General features: G+C 38.6%; 2 protein-coding genes across 22 annotated transcripts in view; one reads left to right on the forward strand and one right to left on the reverse strand.

The window, feature by feature from the left end:
• Positions 1–6,980, forward strand: part of ESR1 (estrogen receptor 1) — a 154,414-nt gene extending 147,434 nt beyond the window's left edge. The window contains 3 exon segments of the mRNA XM_064649177.1: positions 2,846–3,029; positions 4,800–5,011; positions 5,014–6,980. Of these exon segments, the coding sequence (XP_064505247.1) occupies positions 2,846–3,029; positions 4,800–5,011; positions 5,014–5,054 (437 nt within the window). The 3' untranslated portion in view covers positions 5,055–6,980.
• Positions 6,981–17,079: 10,099 nt separating this feature from the next.
• Positions 17,080–18,276, reverse strand: part of SYNE1 (spectrin repeat containing nuclear envelope protein 1) — a 306,116-nt gene continuing 304,919 nt past the window's right edge. For all 21 annotated transcript variants that reach the window (XM_064649158.1, XM_064649165.1, XM_064649163.1 and 18 more), the window contains one exon: positions 17,080–18,190. In XM_064649158.1, coding sequence (XP_064505228.1) covers positions 17,950–18,190 — 241 coding nt within the window. In that variant the 3' untranslated portion in view covers positions 17,080–17,949. The remainder of the gene's footprint in view (positions 18,191–18,276) is intronic.

An 18,276-nucleotide genomic window follows, 5' to 3' on the forward strand; every position in this document is an offset into this window, starting at 1 on the left:
ACCTCCTGATACATTGTTCCATGTAACCACTTGTTATTCTTTTGTTCTGATTTTTTCAGTTCCTGTAAAATTGTACTTTTTATTATTTCTTTATTTTGGAGGCTGAATGATCACAGAGATGAATTTTCTTATAGCTCAGCCTGGCTTGCTAAGGATTCAGACCGATGGGGCATAGTGGAAGAAGCAGAGCCTTGGGTATTTTTTTGTGAGCCTGAACTCTAAATGTAAAGATATTTTAGACTGGGGTTTATTGTGACAGAAAAGATGTTGAGGGCAAATTATATCACTGTATGCCAAGAGCTGTCATGGTAGCACTGCAGTCCCTGAGGGATCCTGTTCTGTGTATAGGTATGTGTTATGGGCATGGACCAACAGGCCTTTCTTGTTTGCAGAGTGGTGTTTTCTCTGTTGTATGTTTTACAGTACTGACCTACAGAAAGAATTGGAAAACAACCTGGCAGCTATTCAATTTAGGCCTGGGAAGAGCTTTGAGACTGTTAAATTTAACTTTGCTAGGGGAGTTTTCTGAATTCTGGTTCAAAAACTGCTTCTGTGTGTTATGTGAGTGAAAGATAGCCAGTATTTCTTTTGGGGAAATCTCTGGCCAGTGGCCTGGGGCAGGAGCAATCAATGCAGGGGTGCAGAAAGGAAAACCAAACATCATTTTCCTTGGCAGTTATTGACTGGCAATTGCCTGAATTCTCTACAGTTATTTGGGAGTGTTTTATTTGATTTATGGTTTTTAATAGCTTCTGGACTAGACCTAGGTGAGAAACAGTTCCTTCTAAAAGATTTTTTTCTTTTGATGGTTTCAATGGTATGGAATTATGGGGTACTGATACAAGAGCACAATAGCTTTCTGTAACTGAAGTAAGCTGGTCTGAAGGCACTGTGGGTTTATGAGATTAATGTTTCTTCTAGTGGATTGTGTTTTGTCAGTAATATTTAAGAATCTTACCCCTACAGGTACCTGCTAAGCTATCAAGCCTAGTACTGTCAATAGGCATATATGAGGGTGGTTCGGAGTCAGCTGAGAAAGGCTAAGCTGAGAAAAGCCCCAGGAGCTGTTTCTCTTTGGTGAATTCATTTCAGTAAAAGTAATAATAGCTATAAAAAGCTTTGTGAGAAAAGAGGTACTATCTATCTATATCAAATTTGAAGAAATACTCATTATCAAAATTAAGAACTCTAGCTGATGATTTTAAGAAGTTGTGCTGTGTTTGAGTTATCCTTTCATTTTTTTTCAAACCAGTTTCTTACTCACTCTCTCCCAGGGACACTCACAATGACTTTCACAAACATAAATTTAAATTTATTTTTAGTACAGAAGACCCAATGTCATAAAAACTACTTGCAGGTTACAGTAGTTCTAGGTGTCATGTCCTTGAAACACCCAGATGATTTTGGGAGGTGAAGTAGGTCAAGAAGATGGTAAAAAAAAAATCTCAGTTCCTCCAACTGCTCATATGCATGGCAAAATATTCTCATCTTCAAATCCAATGGTATGGTCCCCAGGCTATGAACAATAAAACAAGCTAGAAGGTATATGTCTGTCTACATGTGTATGCTAGTGTGTGTGTCTTTTTTTATTAGTATTGCTAACTGCATTGCATATTGCACTATCTATGATGTTTTAAAGAAAAGCAAAATGAAACGTAATTCCAGAAACCATTTTTTTCCAAGGACAAAATTCAGATTTCTTCTTGGCTCTGTGAGCTGATACAGAGGGGCCAAAGCACAGGATTTGTCAATTTTGTTATAGACACAGAACAATGAACACAATATGATGAAGCCAGTTTTATTGTATTACTGTGCATACATCCTGGTGCCTCAGGACTGGATTATGGTAATATGACCTGTTTAGAGTTATTGGCTCAGTCCAATAGATTTAAAACTGATGCTGAATGCAGCATCTGCCTTTTGGCAGTACAGTGTTGTTGTGACCTGATTCACATTGGCTGTGTGATATTGTCCAGAAAAAAATCAAGATAAAACACCTCAAAATAGTTTACAATTTCCCATTTAGAAAGCAGATGTGCTTCATGATCCCAGGAACTACTACTGGCAAAAGCTCTTGTGATGGGGTTAGAGTGTTTTATAGGAGATTTAGGAGCTGTTGGAAGGGGAGTTTCAAGGTGTTTTGTCCTCTAGGAAAATTTCCATCTGGTCCAAACCTTGAGGCTGCTCAATTTCAGAAGTAAGCAATTCAAAACAGCTAAATTTGCACAGGTTAATTTGACATGGTTTTTAAAAGAGAGTCGGGTTGCAGGTGAAGTAACACACCTTTCAAGGCTCTTACTTGGTTGGGAGGATTTTGTTGAGGTGAGCATGCCTAAATAAACCCTGAATTTGTTTACGTTTTGTGGTAATGTGGTAATTATTTAGTCCTAGATTGACTAGCAAATCAGTAAAAATCAAATGTTAAACAACATAGAAAATGGCAAAAACTGCTGAAGGCTTGGGTTTGTTGGTAAGTATTGCAGAATTCTCAAGGGGAACAGCATCTCCTCAAAGTTTCAGAGCCAAGTGACTGAGAGAAGAGCATAGCCAAGGTTAGGTCTAACTGCAGGTGTCATCTACCACTTGGTCCAGACCTTGGATGGATCCAGGCAGAGAAGAGGCATCATATTCCTCCTCCTGCTTTGCCCACAGTGATTAAATCCATGCTCCAGAGTCATTCAAACCAGTGACCTGGCTGGCAAGCAGGAAAGCTGGCACACAGCCAGGTCCCATGGTTTAACACAGCTTAAGAGACAAGCCACGAGGTGTGCCTTGGGCAAGTCTGACTCCATCAAAGTAATTTTTGTCTGTGGTTTGTTTGTTTTCTTTCTCCTTCCTACTCCAGGTGTGTACACTTTTCTTTCCAGCACCTTGAAATCTCTAGAAGAAAAAGACTATATTCACCGTGTCCTGGACAAAATCACAGACACTCTGATTCACTTAATGGCTAAGTCAGGTCTTTCTCTGCAGCAGCAACACAGACGACTGGCTCAGCTCCTCCTCATCCTCTCTCACATCAGACACATGAGGTGAGAGCAAGCACCAAGTCACACTCCTCTGTGCCAAGCCCAGGCAAGGGAGGTGTCACAAATGCACATGCATACTTTTCCTTCACAGGTGGGAGTGCAAAAAAAAAAAAAAGCTTTCCATACAGTTGTACAGAACATGTGTGCAAAACTCTTCGTTGGAGTATAGTGTGAAAGGAGTAAATATTTTCCCCATTTGTTTCTTCAAGTCTTTTCCTCTGCTTCTTGTTTTGACAGTGCTGAAAGCAGTATCTGTTTTTAAACTTATGTGTGTTTTAGAATTATAGAATCATAAAATGGTTCTGGGTTGGAAGGGACCTTAAAGATCATCTAGTTCCAACTCCCCTGGGGTTGCTCAGAGCCCCATCCAACCTGGCCTTGAACACTGCCAGGTTGGGGAATCCACAACTTCTCTGGGCAACCTGTTCCAGTGCCTCACCGTCCTCTGTAAAGAATTTCTTCCTAACATCTAATTTAAACTTGCCCTCTTTAAAGCCATTCCCCCTTGTACTGTCACTACATGCTCTTGTAAGAAGTGCCTCTCCAGTTCTCTTGTAGGCCATTAGGTTCTGGAAGGTGCTATAAGGTCTCCTCAGAGCGTTCTCTTTTCCAAGCTGAACCACCTCAATTTTTTCAGCCTGTCTTCATGGGAGAGGTGCTTCAGCCCTTGGATCTGGACCTGTTCTAACAGACCCGAACACAGGTGTTTGAAAAGTACCAAGTAGAATACTAATGCAGCAGTAGCCTAGCTCTGCAAACTTTAGTCTAAGACTTAATAAAACTACTACTTTTGTGAAAACGTAGCCAATTTTCACAAGTTCCTTGATTGCAAATCACTCTAGAAAAGAGATTAGGGTCATTATGTTCACTGTATGGATGAGGATAAATGCAGAACTACTGAATTTCAATCTAGAGGACCATGTCTTTTGCTAATCAGAGGAGAGCTGTCTGAGAAATTTAATAGTTGCAGCAATTATTATCCCAAATGTAATTACCTCTTAAGGTAGCTGCTCAGTGGCATGACAAGTCTATACAAAGATGTGGTATATATTTTATTATTATGAAGGCACAGAAGATGCTGTTACATAGATTTTAGTTTTCATTATTTCAGCTAATAAAATTTAAATCAGAGTAAGCACCACATCATAGCTACTAAAGCTGAAACATGAAGATTTTACTTCCTGGACTGATATTCAGCTCTTCAGGAAAAAGTCAGGGGGTGTGTGCTTGTGTTTTTTATATTTGCGTCATTTTGTGGAGTTTCTTTGTCCTTGTGTTAATCTTCCTTCTTTTTTTTTCCCCCTCTAAGAAGAATTTGTACAATTAAGGAAATTCCAGATGCTCAGTAAAGTTAATTGTTGTTACGTAGTTTTGTGAATGGATACTATTGCAAGCGAGCTTTTGCTAATAAATTGATAGAGCTTATTTTCTAGGAAAGAAAACATTATTTTTTTACTGGAACGGCGAGATTCATCCCACTCACTTAGTCACAGTGGCTAAGTTATAAGTCCATGTGCCCTGGGCTACCTTTTAGGCAAAGAAGAGCAAAAGAGACATCTTTGGAAGGCAACTTGACCATTTGCAGCCTGCAATGTTCTTTGAAGCTGTTGCCTTCTGCTTTACTGTAGCAGGCGTGTACAGCAAATGCACTGTTAAGTTAGTTGTTTTGTACAAGATAGAATTTATATAAACTAACAAATATTATTAGCCGGTAGCTTTTTTGTTTTTTTCCCCCCGTAGCATATTTGGAAAGTAACTGTTGTTTGATTACAGCAACAAAGGAATGGAGCACCTGTACAATATGAAGTGTAAGAATGTAGTTCCACTCTATGATCTCTTGCTGGAGATGCTGGACGCTCACCGACTGCATGCCCCAACAGCCAGGAATGCTGCCCCAATGGAAGAGGAGAACCAGAGCCAGCTGACAACTGCATCAGCTTCATCTCATTCCTTGCAGTCTTTTTATGTAAACAGCAAAGAAGAGGAGAATATGCAGAATACAATATAAGCAGAAGTCAGAATATATAATGGTATGAGAAACCCAGCAGCATTCTACCTAGCTCATGCTTCATTTTGTCTATAGTGCCACCTTTGAAAACACTCCAGTGACAGCAGCACCTGTATTTTTCATTTGAGTGTTTGTCAAGCGGTTACCTAAACTGATTGCTTATCCTAAATGGAAGACATTTCATTGCTGTGGACAGCTAGCAAGGACTGTCAGGCTAACTTGATTTAAAATTTGCAGTGTTTTTATTTAATTTTGCACGTAAGTTTGATAAGTCCTAATCTAAACCGTACATTAATTTTACTTTAAATTGATAGGGGATACCACTCATGCATATTGGAATTTTCATGAGTGGTAGCCTTTGTTGATATCCACCCAAAATCCTGAGCTCGTTTAATCCTTTACTTGCTTGAAACTTTTAAGCAATTTGGTAGAGATTCTGGATGAGATTTTGGGGGGTGTAAATAGAAAGTTGTCTGGCATCTTAGTGTGTTGTAGTGAAACTGCACTGCTAGGGACTGCCTTGGTAGTTAGATTCCTGCCTCTTTTCTTCCTACAGTAGAAAGAAACCTCTGTCTGAGAATAATGCTTTACCTTGCTGGCTTACATCAGCAGACAACTCCATCTCAAGCTCATTCTGACCAAACTTTTAGGTACCCTTACCATATCCTCTAGATGAATTGCATTGCATGCATCCTATCTTGTCTGATCCTAGAAAGCTAAATTGTTCTGTTGCTCAACAGTGTAAGTCCAGGGCAGTGTGGCAAACAGTGATAACATAGATAATCGCTCTTGAATCAGATGAGATGATTACAAAAATCATCAGGTCTTTAAAAGAAGGTCTTCACACACCTACAGGATCCAGTACTATTTATGAAAAAATATCCCCCTGTCCTGTGCTTTGCTGTGCTACAAAGCAAGGGGTGAGGATGTCTTTGGCTCTTGTTGTGGTATGCTTTGAAAGCACTGTTAAGAGCCAGCTCACCTGCAACACCAGAACTGGGCAATGAGCCTCAGACATGGTGAAGTCTCTGGGACTGCATGTCCAGGAAGATAAATCTGTCTTTCTCCATGCATGTCTGTAACTCACAAGCATATTCCTAAGGATTAGTTTGATTCCTCAGACAAACTGTAAATATACAAAAGGTCCACTCACATCAAGAGTTTCAACAAGACATAAAGGAGAGAGACTGAAGAAATATATATGATGTGCTATCCAAACTAGGAGTTGGTGCTGTTGTTTGATTGCCTCTATGTTAGAAAATTAAACATGTCAGGGAACGTTGCTGGGTACTGGAATGTGATTATTACATATGCTAGGGATATTTTACTAGTCTGGTGATATATTTTGCCTGTGCTATCTGCACTTGTGGTTGACAGGTGCAGTTTGGGAGTTAGCACAGACTAGAGACTATTCCAATAGCTGGTTGGAAGCAACCACCCTGCCAGTGAGGATGTTTCATAGCATGTGTGTAGGCTGCTCCACAGCAGCTGGACACAATGCTAGAGAAAGGGTTCATGGATGCTTCTTTTACTGCTATAGTTGAAATCTTTATATTAGATTATGTTGATTGGAATATCCTGTAGTAACTAAATATAGGAAATAGTGCAACGAATGCTGTTCAGGAGTGCCTATATCTGATTATGCTCCCTGTCACACAAGCAGAGTCTTTGTGCAGTGAGATGAAGCTACATAGCAATTGTGAAGGCAGCAAGGCATAGGATGAGTTTGTGCTCCAAGTCAAGAATTCTTTAATGAATGTACATAATGATGTCTATAATAGTTTCATGTACATATCTGAGGATATGCACAGTTTAGAAGTCTAAAGCTAGATGCTACCTACATTTGAGAAGATTCCTCAAAAACTCTACAAGCCTAAATATGTGATACAGTCACTGTAAGTTAATAGGCTTTTTATTGATGCATAGTGTCTTTTTTTCCTGAAAGTGCTGAAAGTTTTGTCTTTTTATGTATTCAGTAAAAGTGCGTGTGTGTGTGTGTGTGTTAATTTGGTACCTAAGGGCTTTCGGAAGGGTCCTAAATGCCATGAAAGAAGATGGACATTTTGGGTTTATTTAGTAGCTGTTTCTCAAATGTGTTAGAAAAACCATGAATGCCTTGAAATGAGTGCAGGCTAAGATCTGAATGGAGCACAGGAATCCCTGTAGTTAAATTTATGTGCTTACACCGTCTTCATTCACTTGTAGCCCAGTGTGTGTTAGAGCTGCTCTTTAAATACTGTACGTGAAACTTGGTGTTCTCTACAACAGAACACACAGATCAAGCTCATAAGCTGGAAGGCAAATTGGTTTAAATGAACACCCCCCTTCCTACATCCCAGAACAGTCCACTACATCGATTCAAGTGTAAATTTGTCCTAGAGGAAAAGAGTTAGTTCCTGGAGAGCAATTCACAACAGAGGGTCAGATTCTGATGATACCTACATAGGGCATGTACTTTTACAGTCTATAATGTGTCTTGGAACATACACAATAATATCAGTCACTCACAGTCCTAACTATGAATGCTTTCCTAGGCTCGGTCCTTGCAAGGAAGCAATTTAACTTCAACCAGTCCGCCCGTGTTTGTGGTGAAAATGGCGAAGGGCAACCTAGAAAGAATGAGTCCCAGTAATACATTCATTTACATTGGGGCAGTTTCAGGATCCATGTCATTAACTTGTTCATGAGATTTTAATTGAAGAGCACCTTAATGAATATAGTAACCTTCCCAGAGTTATCTATAAAGATGATTGTCTACGTATCAGACAGCTGAATGTAGCTATTCAACTGATTAAAGAAAGTCTATGATACAAAAATGGCAACTTTTTTCATATGTAGTTCTGAATTATGTTCTTGTGTATGCAAACAATTGTGCCTGACATTTGGTAATTGTTATTTCACAAGATGCTATTTTATGTGTGTGTATATATACATATATATACATATATATACTTTATATTTGCAGCTGACAAACCAGTACTACCTGAATACCTGGTGCTGGATATTAAATAAAAATACATAGCATGTAAAAAAAAAAAAAGTTGAAAGAAAACTTTTCAAGGCAGCTAATTATGCTTTTACCAAAACATTCATAGTGATGCCTCTGGACAGCTACCGAAAGAATTATTTTGTAATGTTTATACATGGATTTTTTAAAAAAAACAAAAACATCAAAAACCAAAAAAAAAAAAACCCTCTAGAAACATAGGCAATGTAATACCAGCAAAAGCCAAACAGAAATAGACCAGATGAACGTGCTTGAGAACATGGATGTTACTGAATTATTACAAAAAAGCTTGTGAGGCAGGAGAGGAGATAGGGAGATGTGTAGCACTTCATGGTGTCTGAGTTTCCAATATGTGAAAGCCACTCTGGTTTATAGTGGTTCGAGCCATGTCTTGATGTCATAGACTTTGTCTCAGGTAAAACTCCCAGTTGGGGCAGTAAGATTTATACTGGGGTAAAATAGTTTAATGAAAGTTTCTTGGTGTGCGTTTGTGGTAAATTTACTATTATGTTTCAGTGACATCACTTGGTGATTTTTCTCCTTCTGTACACTGAGGGGTTTAATAATTTAAAAATGTAATTAAATAAATAATCTAAACTGAGCTCCCAGGGGTATTGCAAAAAAGTCACTAGACCTCAAATTGAAAATAAAAACCAAACAACCAAAAAACACCCAAACCATCCCCTTCATCCAAGCCAGAGTTTGTACTGGAGCATCCATCTATTTCAATTGATGCCAACTGATTCCTTAAGAGCTATGCCAAATGTTTAAAAATAAACAAGGTACCAAAAAAGTAAAAATTCTGCCTCACTAGGGCTTTAGTCTTTTCACAGGCTTTGGTAAGAACACAGCAAGCCTCTTTTGTGTATATCCTGCTTTAAAATTAGAGCGCAACTCAACCTACAACTACTGGGATTTTGGATGTAAGGTATTCTCAGCTGAACATACATGAAGTACATTTCTTATTTTTGAATAATGAAATGGCTGTTTTCAATGCTATCTACAACTGTGATATGGTTTTACAGATAGAAATTCAACACATGTAATACAAGGTGATGTTAATGACAGTATCATAATACAAAACAGTCCTTGCTGTCACCTGCAATATTAGCATGATCTCAAATTGATGAGAGTTTGAATTGAGAGTTTTAAGTTAATATTTCCCTAATATTAATGTCCTACCCTTTCTACTCATAATTCCCTTTCATCCTTCTAATGTAGATAGCCTTTTGTCCTGAAAGTTGTTTTCAAAGTGATTGTTGCCCATAAAGGGTATTCGGTTTTGCACTGTGTTAAAAAAAGATAAAATTCTTTTGCATTCTAATGTGCCTAAAGAAACAAACATAAAAATAAATAAAAAAATATGCTGCCATCTTGCAAATTAGTATGCTCTGTAATCCTGTGTGCCTACAAGTCTGTTTCTTCAGAAAGTGCCCATTGAAAAATGAAGGGATAGACTGCTGGTCACAAGACTTGCGTTATCAAGCCACTTTATGTATCACCTTCTTGTATGTACTATAAAGCTAATGCTTTTGTGTGCACTATGTAGTCTATCAATGGAAAGTTCTTTGGAATAGGCTCAGCTGCCATAATGTATTTGTTGAAGTATTCTGTTCTTTCACTGATGCCTATGAAATTATTGATGTCTTTGTTCTGGTGAGGTATTTTTTGTTTTGCACCTAAAAAAAGTTCTAAAAAAGTCCAAATAAAAAAATCCAGTAAGCTACCTTATTGGTGCAAGATTTTTATCAGTGTATTTGATGTTGAAAATAAAGAATTAACCAGAACACACTGTTTCATTAGTTATCTTTTTCATAGTTTTAAAAATATGCTTCTCTGCTTATTGTTTTCCAGTAGGCAGCAAAATGGTACACTGCTTTTACAGAAATAGAATTTGTCTGTTTCTGTGCATCTAAGTGAAAGTGAAAACTATTTCTTGATTAGTTCCTTCATTTTTCCCAAAAAGCATCAGAGAGTGGCCATACGTAGGGTCGACAACATGCTAGGCCTAGTATTCCTAATGACAGCAGGGAAGCCACCTAAGTACTTGGTACTTTATATGCTTTAATGTTCTTACTATTTTATGTTCCTTATTTTGGCTTTTGAAATAGATTATAGCGGAAGAGACAAACCGTGAAAACTTATCTTTCTGTAGTTGGCTGCCACTTACCATGAGTTGGTAATATCAAGGTAAATAGTACTTCCTTCCCAAGTGAAGCCTACTCCTCGGGGGGAAAAAAATGTTTTGACTAAGCTGTCAGGAATGGGGTGAAAAGAAATAACAGATACTTTTATTGACATAAAAACACATTGAACTTAACTCTATCCTGTAAAATACTCTCAAAATTATATCAAACCACTAATCTATAACATTTGCATATGTAGCTATTTCAATGCTCATAATATATATATTCAGTAAAATAGAGAGAATATAGTCCCTATGGTGTTTTTTTTCATCTATTTTCTGTGCCATACTGGTTCCACATGGGAAATATATATGTAAAAGCTCTTTGGTTTTTATGTGATGTTTCACTGCACTTAAAAGGAAAAAAAAATTAAGATTATTATCTTAATTCTTAACTATTATCTCAATGATGAAGACAAGATAGGCAATATACTTTGTCCATCTGAAACCTTACTCTATAGCTTGTCAAATATGAAAGCAAATAGACTTTGGAGACTCAGACTTCAAAAGAAAGTTAGGGACTGTTGGGATTTATAAGTGCTGAGTAGAACTGAACAATGCTTCCAAATCGTAATACTGTTTTGCAACATGCTTCTGTGACAAAAAGCTTGATTGAGAGTTGCTTCTTTGGCCACAATGGATGAGTCAGAGTAATAGGAACTAATTGCACATGTACATGTGCTCAAAATAATAAAATCATTTTCAATTCTGATTCAAAGTATGACACTATTTAATGGCTTTACACATTTTTTTAACCAAAGGACCAAATGAGCTCTTACGGTTCATGGAGACGTGGCTTAGGATGACAGCTGCTACATGATACTGAACTCACAGATTTAATCCCAAAAAGCAGCTAGATAGCAGAATACTCCTGCAAAATCAAAAACCTGACACTCCTAAATTAAAAACAAAACAGCTAAAGTCTGAACATATTTACATCTGCAAAAACTGTAACAATTTGAATGAGTAAATGAATAAGCAAAGAATTGCACATTACCTGAGATTATGCATTCTTTTGCCCATCTCTTTCTGGAGCACAGTGTGACTGCACAAGTATCACAGTGCAGTGACCTGGGAATGCAACCGCTGGAGACTGTCTACTCCAATTCCTGGCTCAGAGCTGGGTAGACAATTGTGCAGGGCCATGTCCACAGCCAAAAAAGGAGACTCTACTACCTCTCTGGGCAGCCTTTTCCAGTGTTTGACCATCTGCACATTGAAAAATGTTTTCGCTGTGCTCAGATGGAATTTCATGTGCTTTAATTTGTGCCCATTGCCTTTTGCCCTGTCAGTGGGCACAGCTGAAAAGACTCTGTTTCCCTTTTCTTCATTTCCTCCCATGATGTGTCTCCTGTGATAGGAGAAAGTGGGTGAGATGTCACCTTGCTCATACACCCAAAGGAGGAACCTCTGGCCCTTTTGAACCTCTGGCCCTCAAAAGGGCCTCTGCAGCCAGGAACTGGGCACTTTTCCATAGTCAGGGGTCATCTGGGACTCCAGCTTCATTCCTGATTTCTTCTGTCTGTTGGATGAAGTAATTTGCAAAGTGATAGGGCAAGGACATGCCTTTCTATTTCAATGCAGAACTCTTGTAGCTAAAACTCCTGGCTCACCTTTATGGGGCTCATCACTCTCGTTTCCATCACTACATAAACAACATCTTGCAGAACAGCTGCCTACTCCCATGAGGAAGCCCATGTATACACACACAGCTGTATACATTGGGCTCCCCCGCACTCCTCCTTTCCCTCCTTCCTGACATGTAAGTGATGACTGCCTTGTTCCAGCATATTTTATTCTAATTAACTAATTAGAAAAGTATGACATGGTTAAGGCATCATCAAAGAACATATTTGACTGCTTTTTTGTTTGTAGAGACAATAATTTTGTTATGCAAAGACAACAGCTTCAACTGTTGCAATGACATAGGCTTCAACTTGGTGTTCTCAGTCAACAGAGCACCATCCCTTGTTAAAAGCCTTTTGGCCATGCTTACTCCTCAAAATTAAATGACAGAATTTTAAAAAAAAATATTCTCCGTCCAGATACTGCAACATTAAAAGCTCCATGAAGCAGCTGTTTCTTATGCTGGAAAATTCTTACATCTCTTTCCCCTGCATTACACTGCTTGTCTCCACCACCCACGCAGCAAAGAGAAGAGGAAAATCCAAACATGTAAAATAGCACTCATCAGTGTGCTCACAGAGAAAGAATGCCCAGGGAAGGGCACTGCATACATACTTTTTCTTATGCCCAGCCAGGCTTCAATTACTACCATTCACTGTGGCATCCTGCAGACACAGAAACTCAAGCGAAAAATGGTCATGAAGTCTTCAGGAAAATTGACCATCAAAATAATAACATTTGGCACTTATCTCAGCAGGAGCAAGGCTAACTAGCTCTCACGTCCATTTAAGATCTGTGTGCTGCAGGATTTAGGTGTCATTCTGCTAATGTCTTCATTTCTGCAGGCATACAGGTGATGTAAAATTTATCTCCTGCTGTTTTCCATTCCTACACATTTGCGCACAACTTCAGAATGTTAACATTTTAAACAGATGAAAAATGTGCTTTTGAGGAAAGGTTGTGCTTTCAGGCATTTTTTATCCAGATTTTGCAAGGCATTTGGGACTGTAAGATATTTAGGTCCTCTACACATAAAGAATAAATGCTACTCTCTAAGACATAAAGATTTGCTTCTTGACAGATTTCTTTTTATTTTTCACTCACCTCTTCAGAACTTGTGTCATCCATGGAAAGGTGAACAAGTATGTTATACTGCAGAGATAAGCAAAAGGTGTTGCCCATTTTGCAGTGAGAGTCACATTAGGGCTTGAAAGTTTAGGTATTTGTATTAGGGCTTGAAAGTTTAGGTATTTGTATGAAAGCATGTTCTCCCATGCCCCCATGGTCTGCATACCTGCCTGCACAATGCTTCAAGTTTAGCAAAGGAGTCAAAATTGCAACCATGTGTTTTAACCTACAGCTCCATGGTCAGGAGAATCTCATAAACAATGTTTGAGTTGTTTATAAAGAGAATACTACAGACATGAATGTCCCACTTCTTTCACAGCCTTACATAAAAAAGTCTACTCTGGTAGCTTCCAGTTGTTTTTTAAAAACATCTTTTCTAAAAACAATGGAATGGAAAAAACCACAATTACAACATCCATAATAACAGTCCCTCAGAAATTACAACATGCCTGAAAATGCAGAGCCTGACATGAGTAACCTTTGTGCAAACTACATCCACATCTGCATGAGCCCTGACCAAAAGAGCTCTGTGGTGCACCTCTCTCCTGACCAAGAACACCTCTGATACAAGAACTGGACAATACTTTCCTAAAGCATCCTCTCTCTTCCAAAAATTAGATGTGCCAGTGTTTTATTCAGACCTCACTGTGGTCAAATCCATTTGCCATGTCTCACGTCTTTAAATAGATTCCTACTGAACAAAGCAGTTTTGACCAGTTCATTTCTGGAATGATATATTAAGCAGCACCAAACAACAGATGTTGCAGCTTTCAGTTCCTATCTGCTTTTAGATCATTCATTTAACATAATTCAGATTTCTATCTTTTAGTAGGTCTTAGCCTATGACAAATTTTCAGTTATTAATTTCATTTTATCTTGTTTCACAGATTTTTATCTATGGCTTTCTGGGAAGACACATTAATTCTCTAAATTATACCTATTTATTTATTTATTGAGGAATATTATTAGAACATTCAAATGTTCTTAATATTCTTAAAACAAGCATAACTTCTCCCAAATATAGGTTTGACACCTATGTCTCTCTAGGTCTAATAATGGCCAAAGAGTGCAACAACAACAGAATTCAGCTGGCTGTAGTGCATTTCACAACATGCTGCCAAGGTTAAAAACACCCAGTACTTAGACTAGTTCCCTTATGTAGGGAATTCTGTGCCTATAATACAGACAAGCCAGAAGACAAATGACGTCCTCCCTCCACCCCCTCCCTTACTTCTGAACTTAAGCAAACATTGTTTTAGATTAATTGTTCATTTGACTGCTTCAAGAGTTGAAAAATTTTATAACCAGACCATCCAGCTTAAACGAAACCTCACTGTGGCATTTTCTGCTCTTTTCTTTTCCATAAGCCATTGCTTTAAACACCAAATAAAATATGACAAGTGCAGGAAAATGAGAAGATCAGTGGTCTCTTCTCTTGCTTAAGAATCTGCACTTCTTCTGTTTGACTCTGCTCTTATTTCCCAGAATCCTCCTACAGTTGCTACATCTTGATAGCATCTGTAGTTTGAAGGCTGTGAGCAACCAGTTTCTGTTATGCCTTTGAACACATTCACACACACACACACTCTCAGATGCACATGATGATGATAAACATGTTGAGAGATACTATCAGATGTAAACAGATTTCTCAACCACAAATAGCACAAAACCGAGGGCCAGGGATGATTGCTCATAAGACAATCCCAGCGGCTTTGTTCTTGTTCAATAACCAGCTGCAGGAAAAAGTTCTAAGGAAGGAGAACGTGATACTGCAAGTGTTCACAGCATTTGCAGCAAAGCTGGAAAGGTGGCAAACCAGTGGCAAGAAACTACCAATCTGTAGCAGAAAGAAGCTATTATCACTGCTGGAACAGAGTGGGGTATAGGTAATGGGTATCATCATGCTCACAGCTATGAGGAATAAGGACATACTAGTTCTGCCAACTTCAGATCATTTGTACTCGTACCACTCAGATGTCTCTAAATATCACTTTGCAGCCTGCCTTCAGATTTGGTAAACCACGGTCCACAAATGAAGCTCCACAAACAGATGCAGTAAGTTCAGAGCAAACTGTCCTCGTGGTCTTTTATTCTTATCAATATAAGCATAATGAGATAATGCTTGATATTAACGCGTGGTCTGGAGTCACCAAGCAATCAGTTTCCATTATGCTTTTAAACACCCACTAGCTGGAGGTGACTACAGGCCAATAAGCAAGGTTCAGAGTTGCAAGGTGTGTCAAGCTGCTGGGATGATTGTACCTCTACAGAACCTACTGCATCTATTTACAGTAGAAAATAGGAACAAATACAATGTAGTAATGACCAGAGCTCTCCAAGATGCAGAGTCTACTTTCTCTGTGCTCAAGCACATGCCCTCAACACAGATCCAGAGTTAGGCAGCTCTTGTACTGCCTTTCCTCATGCCTTGCAGCCAAGCCCAAGGCACATTACAAGAAATCAGCCCCTCATGTTTGCAGAGCCCAAGTAGGTAATGTGTTTCAGAAAGAGGGTAGATGTTGGGTTGCAGGCTTAGCACAGACAGACATCATCCAAACATCATTCAAATTGACCGCTCTTCCTTGTACTTTCCTCTCCCTCCTAACCAACTCCTTTCAAACCTCCCTGCCTCTCCCTCAGTTTTTACACAGTACAAGAAATGAATACAGGCCTCACCAGTGACTTTTTACCTGGTTCCTTCAACAGACTTTTATTCCCTAAGTTTATACTCATAGCTATCTAGCGCACTTTAGATAACATCTACTTCCATGAGAACACCAATAGTTGGCTGGAAAATGGAAGACAAAGTCAGGCTGAGATCCTTATTTCTCCCTAAATTAGTCTTTTTGTTCTTTACAGTGTTTTCTTTTAAAAGAAAACAAAAATATATTTCAACAAAAAATTAACCACCAAACCTAGGGACTGGCTGATGAAAGGATGTCTAAAACATGCACAGACCTGGACTAACAGGTCTAGTAACCTACTGAATTATTCACATACATGCATCGATTACCACTCATTGAGTTATGTCACCAAAGAGAACAGTATCAGAAAAGAGAGGAGGGGTCAGTTTTATGCAGTATGTCAGGCCTGTTGCAAGCAACAGCCCATCCTTGTAGCCCAAATATGTGTTCCTTATCTTTGTCTACTCAGAATCAGTGATTATGGATACTAATCTAGCCTAGAATAGTTTCTGAACAGCAATGAAGGAAACTCAGCCTTGAAAAGAACACATACTTGTGTCAATCCAGACTTGGGTTCAGACAGTGAAGACACTTTGTGAACATAAAAAATCTTTTTCATGAAAATGTTAATGTTACGCTTATCTGAAAAGGAAGCTTTATTTTGGCTCTTCCAAATGCTGGAGTTCAGCTTGTGGTACTCTACCTCTGACCACCCTGTCCTCATAACAACTCAAACAATGACATCCCAGAAAACTAATTCTATGTAAAAGCAACTAATGTGCTTCTGTTTTCTTCTGGCTTTTTTATTTCTGTTATGCAGGCCAACATATTCTAAGTAAAAATATTTAAGTCAAAAGAAAAATTCACACTTTGTGTTGTGGCTTCAAAAACCCCAAACTTATTAAAGAGCAGCAACTTAAACATTGTTCTATATTTTTTTTCATAATTGAAAAGAATCTTGTTTTGGCAGAGTTCTGACTGATAAGCTGGGCAAAGTGCCACTGCGCAGACTGCAAGTTTTTTTCAGTATTTCTGGAAAATTTATGAGTCTTCAATTTGTCTGTTTTATTGCTATTTATGCTTATGTTTTGGTCATATTCCACTAGACTAACTATTAGTAAAACACAAACATCTATCTTGGTATTAAGCTGCTATGGAGAATATTATGAAGTTTCCAGTACACTCAATTGCCAAAGGTTGCACACGAGCACATACATAAACACACAGACACAGAGAAACAACACAGGGGAAGAAGCAGCTTGAAAAAAAGAAAAACCTGAAGTGATGAATCATTAATTCAAAACATGGACAGTTTTCAATATTAGCACAACTTCTAATGTCATACTCTCACATGTATTCTACCTGTGTCAAGTTTTCCAGATTTTCTCATTCAAACATATACCTAATACCATTAATTTGTTACAGCATTTTTTAATTCTCTTTAGAAGTGCAGCATATGTGTGTCTTCTATTTTTTTTATACCATACATATCTCATTCTAAACTTAGAGGTTTCCATAGTTGTCATTAAAAAGCACGTAGACAAAATATTTTATGGTATCTATAATATATGCAAAGAAATCAATACAAACAAAACTTGGCTTAGCAAACTGTACATACATAAATATGTTCTTTGTTTTTCAACTTGACATTCAACATTTTTCCTCATAAAAACTTTTACGATCTTATTTATTACATCCATTTTTTTAAACCTTAAAAAAGTGCTTCTCAGATTTACACCTTGTGCATCCAAAGCAAAAGTTAGAACATCATGCCTGAAACAGAAATCACAGGGAATAATACATTGCCATACAAGAATCTTTAAAACTGTATGTTACAAATGCTCTAAAATCTCTTTAGCATTGGTTATTTTGTATACTGTAGATACTGAGAGGGTATTTAACAAAGACTGGCTAACGGGCAGCACACAGGAAAGGATCTACAGTATCAAGTCCTTGGCTATGCATAGTACAGGGCAATGACCTGGATATAAAGTGGCTAAAAGATCCCAAATTCTGCACAGAAGGACATTTCCCTTGCACAGATCACATCCTTCTTAGTACCCAGGATGTGAGTATTGAAATGATGCTACTCAGGTAATACGTTGTGCAGTTTGATACTGATACACTGATGCGTTACTAGCTGAGTGCCAGCAGAGAAAAATACGGGCACAATGGTTGCTACAGCAGACAGGTAAAGCTGCCACACTGAATGCTGTCACCCTTTAAAACCATCTTGCCTCCCAGCTAGCACTCCAGCAAGTCTCCCGCTGTCTCACAGGTCTCCTTCACAATGGAGGAGGACCGTTCATGTATTTTAGCATGGGGTGGAAAGAGCGGGCAAAGTTGTTTGCCATAGCACAGCTGTAGTCCTCCTCGGTCATTGGCACCAGGCAAGCCAGCCCGATCAGGAGCAGCAAGAGGAGCTGAAGTGGCAGAGCAGCTCTGAGGACTCTGAGGAAGAAGGATGGGCGCCACCACGCTGGCCCAGCCTCAGAAGGGGAGGAACCTGAGCCACCTCTTGTGGACCTGAGAAGAGAAGATAGGTGAATACACTAAAACATTACTGCAGCAGAGGTTGTCCTTGAGCATTCAACCTTCCCTGAAGGCTGGTT

This window comes from Pseudopipra pipra, chromosome 3, assembly GCF_036250125.1.
Source record: "Pseudopipra pipra isolate bDixPip1 chromosome 3, bDixPip1.hap1, whole genome shotgun sequence".
Taxonomy (NCBI): domain Eukaryota; kingdom Metazoa; phylum Chordata; class Aves; order Passeriformes; family Pipridae; genus Pseudopipra; species Pseudopipra pipra.